General features: G+C 48.6%; 1 protein-coding gene across 2 annotated transcripts in view; it reads left to right on the top strand.

Annotated features, from left to right (window-relative positions):
• The first annotated feature begins 1,067 nt into the window (after positions 1-1,067).
• The window catches only part of PDE1B (phosphodiesterase 1B), a 153,293-nt gene continuing 148,360 nt past the window's right edge, over positions 1,068-6,000 (top strand). The window contains exons 1-2 of one of the 2 annotated variants that reach the window (XM_081945246.1): positions 1,068-1,293; positions 2,143-2,257. In XM_081945246.1, the coding sequence (XP_081801372.1) occupies positions 1,176-1,293; positions 2,143-2,257 (233 nt within the window). In that variant the 5' untranslated portion in view covers positions 1,068-1,175. Of the gene's footprint in view, positions 1,294-1,724; positions 1,857-2,142; positions 2,258-6,000 lie in introns of those variants that run through there. The other variant, XM_081945247.1, reaches the window with a different exon arrangement.

The raw sequence follows: 6,000 nt of genomic DNA, 5'->3' as shown, positions 1-6,000 counted from the left end.
AAAATACAACTTCCCTAGTACAGGTTGGTGATGACAGGGACACATCCCCATGCAGACATGAGGCTGAGGAAAGCTAAGGGGATGCGCTTAGCTCTTAAAGTAAATAATCCTCACTTCTGGACATGTGTTTTAACTGAACTGATGGCAACAATGACAGGCTCTTTGCAGATGCTTAGTGATTTTTTTTCTCCTTACCATCTGGAGCTCAGCTGGGGCTTAAAAATAGCTCAAGTTAAAAAGATTTGGTGGAAGCTACAGATGGCAGTCTCTAGTATGAGACTGTTGAGTTTGACTTCTGCTAACTGCATTGATACGGCTTAGTGTCATTTTACTTGCCAGCAATACAGAAGCGGTTTCTCATTGCCTTCTTTCGAAGGGTTGCTTGTTCCTGACTTCTTGATCTGGTTGGCAACCCAGGCATTTCCTGGTGGTCTCCCATTCAAGAACTCAATAAGCCAGAGACTGGTTTTTTTTTTAAAGAGCAATTGGGTTGGGCAGGTGCTGCCACCTGCCGAGACTAAAAAAAGTGGAGTTTTTTTTTCTTCTTCACAGGATTAGAAGTGATGTATATACTGTATATAAAAACTGAAACCATAAAAACTAAATGCTTAGAGATTCAGGACTGATAAAACAGGAAGCCCCTTTGGATAGAAGGCTGTCATTCAGAGTGATGGAGAAGAAGATCAGGTAGATTGAAGGGGAAATCAGATCAGTTATCCACTTCAAGTACTCTCGGTGGATATGTTCGCTTTCTCAAGAAATTTACGCGCTCTTTTTCTTAGGGACCGGCTCCTAAGGAGCAAAATGGAGAAGGGCCGTCCTGCGCATTCCTGAACGGCTCTAGGAAGGTCTTCTTCTGCCTTCGGGCTCCTCTGCACGTGCTCAGAGAATCTGTCGCAACGGGCCGGCTGCTGGCCATGGAAAACAAACGTCGCTCGCGCGGTGTCAAGCGCCCTGCTCCGAAAACCGGACCAACCAGCAACTGGGTGGCGCTTTGGTTCCTCGCTCGCTCCCTGCCCTCCCCTTTCTTCGGCCAGCCTCTCCCTCTAATGTAGCGGCGCAGCAGGCACCGCCGCGTCGCACCTGCCGCAAACAGGGACCAGCCGCCGCCGCCGCCGTGGCGTTGCCCCCTTGTCGAAAGTTGCGCTGCGAGCGATCAAGCTTTAGGCATCCGGATGCGCTCGGAGGAATCAGCAGCACCAGGAGCCACCGCCGCGCCACCTTTGACAGGATCGCTCCGTGTCGGGACAGCGCACCGGGGTCTCCCGAGGCAGAAAGGACGAGCAGATCCGGGTAACTGGCTAAGCAAGAGCAAGCGGCCAACACTCGGCGGCAAGGCCGGCCCTCGCTCACACTGGATCTGGGCTCGGGGATCGCGGGCAGTCGCTGCGGCAAGGGTAGGGGGGCGGCCGGCGGCCCTGCGCGGGGCCATTTTGGCTTCCATTCCAAGCCCGGGACACTTCTGGGCATCCTCGCAAGGGGAGAGGGTTTGGAGAGGCGGATCTAAACGCGTCTCCGGCGACGAGGAATAGCGGTGGCCGCGGTTCTTTCCCCCTCCTTCCCCGCGAATCCACGCGTGGGTGCTGCGGAAGGAGAGGGCTGGATCAGGGAAGCCTGGCTCCCGTGGAGAGGGGGAGAAGAAGGAAGGGGAGGGGGGCGCCTCCAAGCCGCCACCCCATTTGAAGGGAGGCCATGATGGGGGAGCGCTCAGACTGGCACTAGGAGCGGCGGGGCGGGGGGATCGGCTGCCAGTCACCCGGCGGAGGATGATTCAGGCCCGATCCCGCCCCTCGCGCCTTTACACCCGCACCGACAGCCAGTTCCCGAGACAGAGATGAGCGCCGAGAAATCAGCCGGTAACGCGGCGAAGTAGCGCGCAGGCTGGGTGATGGGGGGGGGGGGGCGAGCGGCTGGGGGTGGGTGGGTTGAAGGAGGGCGCTTGTGGTCAGGCCGCTCAGCAGGGACGGAGGTGGCGGGGAAGCGGGTGGGTGGCGGGGAAGCGGGTGGGTGGCGGGGCTCCGAAGATCACCGTGGGGCGGGAGGTGCGAGCGGGTTCCGTTTGGGGAAGGGGATCGTCATTTCTTTCTCTTTCCTCCCCTCCCCCCACTGTCCTCCATCCCCCTCGCCGCTGCCCTTTTAAAGATCCCGAGATGGAATCCCCGCACCTCGAACTGCTGGAGTCCCCGGAGGGCTGTCCCTCCCCTCTGGAGCTCAAGTCTGCCCCCAGTAAGAAGATGTGGGTCAAGCTCCGAGCACTGTGAGTAACCCTATCGCGGCTCTCGGACGATTCAAATCGCTCCGGTTTTCTCTGAGGCTAGTTTTTTCACCCCTCTTGCCCCAATCACTTTCCGATCTTCCCTTTCGCTCTTCGGTAGCCTTGGATACTTCTGCAGTTTCTTGCAGTCGGACTTAGCCTGGCAGCTTTGATCGGCGAGCAAGGGTTTGCTACAAGTGTGTGTGTGTCTGTGTGTAGTTATTGCAATGAGAAAGGGTGCTTGGTTTGCAACGTGGTTCCTACCCGAGAGAAAAGAGGTCATCCTGTGGTCCCCTGTTGTCCGGTCATCGCGACTCCCTTCTTTGAAGTTCAGTTAAGCTTCCGTGCATCCGAGTGAGTTGATAATGCTGAATTTTGTGCACGGTACTGACATTGGGTATTGCCAGGCTTCACCGCTGGGAGGCTTTTAATTTTTTTTTCTTCCCTGCCGCAGCAATTAATAGCACTGGCTGAATAGCCTCAAGCTGCTTTGGTGTGGGACTTCCCTCCCCCTTCCATACTCCTGCTGTTGCCAGCCAGCTCTGGGTTGTGTGTGTTGGGGTGGGGGTGGGGAGGCTGGTTAGCATGAAACAAGGCATCATGCTGATGGGATGAGTGTGCCTTTAAAAGATGCTTGAAGTCATTTTTGCATCTGAGGATTAAAACCTTGATGTGCGTTAAAACAAAACTTGCCTGCCACTAATTCTGTTATTTACGGTCCACTGTGTGGCGTGAATAATGCAAACCCACCTGCCCCAAAGGTGTATACCTAGTGTATAACACTGTGTTTAAAGTGTATACAATTAAACATAGAAAATCTCTCTCTTTTTGTAATCAGTCTTCAGCTCATTACCGCTCACCTGTCTTTTGGTTGTTGTTATGGTTAATTAAAGACTTAAAGTATTTTAAGGCCTGGGGCAAAGATTGTGCTTAGCTACTGAGCTAAAAAGTCCACAGCGTATAGATTAGAATAGCTGTTTCACTCTCTCTGAAAAGTTCCAAGCATGGATCTCAATTTGTATGCACAGTGTGGTATAACAGAGGAGGTGCTGAACTACAGATCAGATCTTGGATGAAAAGCTAAAAGTCTTCAAAGAAAAACAATAAAGCCCAGTTGCCTGTTGAAAAAAAAAAAGCACCTTTGGGACAACTGTGGCCTGGATGACTGAGAATCTCCATAGACATACAGATCAGAGAGTCTTTGCCTGAAATCTTTCTTGCCTTAGAGATGGCTTAGCTAACCTTCTATCTGTTTAGAGGTTTTCAGTGCTAGTGTTATCATTGTTCCTAATATCTAGAGATGACCCAAAGCATTGCATAGTTTGGAGGTGACCTTTACCAGTCCACTCAAGATAAGAATCCTTTATCATTTGCCTGGGAAGCAGTCCCTGTTCAGCTCAGTGCAACAGTTCTGAGTCTATGCATCATCCCCCACCTCCCCCAGACCACAAAGAGATCTGGGGCCCGAAGCAACCTGGTTTTCATATAGAAGGCTTCCCTTTTGATTGATTCAGGACTTAATTTATATCACTGAAACTTGTGGGATGTGCTGTAATCTGCTGTTTCCGGACGCAAAATCATTTTAACTTTGCTTCTGAAATCCCCTTCCCATAGTCCAACGTTGTTCAGGCATTTTGGATGACCAGTTCCCATCCTCCTCAGCTTGGCTCATCGTTGCTCATAATGGCTAAGTGTGATGGGACTGTAGCACAGTACATCTAGATAGCTGTGATATTTCCCTGGTTGGAATTGTTAACGTGCTGCCGCTTGCTGGAAACACATTATTGAAATCATGGAACTGTAAAGCAGGACGTGACATGAAGGTGTCCTCCCCCACCCTCTAATCCCCTGCCTTTTTTTGTGTGTTTGTTTCCATTATTTTACCTGTTGTATGCAAACCTGCAGAGACAGCTGGCTAATCTACAGAGCTCACTAGGTGACCTTGAGTTGTTCGGCATCTCTCAGCCAAAGCTACCTACTGGGGCTGTTGTGAAGATGGACCTGAAAAAGAAATGGAGAAACGTCATTTAAATCACACTGAGCCCTTCTGAAAATCCAAATGTGGCAGTTGAGTTAAAATGAAAAGCAGTGTGCTTGCAGTTTGGATGGCTGAGCCACCCATGTAGTCAATTCTCCAGCTTGGTTTGCATCTTAGCTCTTTAGGAATCTGGTTGTAGCTCAACAGGGCAATTTATCAAGGAGTTCCACAGGAAAAGAAGGCATCCTCTTTCAGGTTGAGTGCCACATATTTAAAATAACCAAAGCACAGATTAACACCTAGCTGCGAATAGCTAACACTTTCAAAGGACTGAATGGGACAAATGTGATGTTTTGTCAATAGCTGGCAGATGTAATTAAGTAAAATATTTTAATGTTTAAAAAGAGAAGAAGGCGGCAATGGAACGGCTGGAGTATGACTAGCTGTAAACCTTTGGTGCTCGTTTTTCTGACTTGGAATTCCCCCTCCCCCTGAATTACTGTAGGGAGGCAGTGTGGAACAGTGGTGGGTTACAGAATTGAGACATGTCTCATAAGGTCAGGGTGGGACTGCAGCAAAGTGGGGGAACATCTGCTTTGCCTGTTCTTGGGATGAATCCTTGGCATTTGTAGTTAAAGGGATCTAGCAGCAGATGTTGGGGTAGGATCCTGTTCTGAAATTCTAGAGGATTATAGTTAAGCAGAGAAGATCAGAGGTAGAGAATCTGGTGGCCTCCAGATGTTTTAGATGTCAGCTGCTGTAATCTACATCTGGAACAGATACAATGAGCTGGCATTAGTGACACTGGCCTCTGTCTCCTAGATGTTGTAGTGAGCGCAATCGATGAACGCTTTGTCCAATATCATCTTGAGAATCATTGGACTGAATGGCGTCTCCCCATGCTTACAAACTGAAGTAACCATATAAATATCTAAGTATATCAACTGTAGAGAACCAGTTTGGTATAGTGGCTAAGGTGCCAGGCTAGAAAACGAGGAGATAGTGAGTTCTAGTCCTGCCTTATGCACAAAACTCCCAGGGTGACCTTGGCCAATTACTCTCTTTCAGTTGTCAACATTGCAGGGATTATTCCAGGCAATCATCAGGAGTCTGTGATGTTAGATTGGGAATGGCATTGTGATCTCATCATTTCCTCAGTCCTCTTGTCCTTGTTAGTCCTTCAGACAACCACCCAATCCCAGATTGCGCTTGTTCCTCAATTATAACCAGGGAAACTGAGAATGGAAAAGCTCACAAGTGCGTTTCTCTTTTCTCTACCTCTGTTGTTCCGAGGAACCACATGATTCAAATTGTAAAGATGACACATTCAGATATCACACTGGCATGCCAGTCAAGGAACTGGGATTTAATATGGACCTTGTAAAATATCTATGTTTTGGCAAATTTGTATGTGCTGTAGTGAAATGTGTGAATGGATACTATATTTTGTGAAATAATCTTGATTTATTTCTTCCTGTGCGTGCGCGTGTATGTGTGTGTGTGTGTGTGTGTGTGTGTGCATGTTTGTGTGAGTTTACAGTTTGGGTACAGGAGACTTATGAAAAATTTATTTTAATTACATTATGCTGGGTTTGAATCTGATTAAAATAAGGGGAACTGTGTTCTTTACTTTTTTCCTATACCCAGAATTATCCTTCTACCTTCCCCTTGGTTATTCAGTTTTATTTGTTCACATCTTGTGGTTATATTTCCCACAGATATTTCATGCATTGTGTCAAATTGTATTTTCTCCATTTCTGAGTTAGCT

This window comes from Natrix helvetica, assembly GCF_964273705.1.
Source record: "Natrix helvetica genome assembly, chromosome: 1".
In the NCBI taxonomy this organism is placed as follows: domain Eukaryota; kingdom Metazoa; phylum Chordata; class Lepidosauria; order Squamata; family Natricidae; genus Natrix; species Natrix helvetica.
This window is presented reverse-complemented; position numbering and strand designations above follow the sequence as displayed.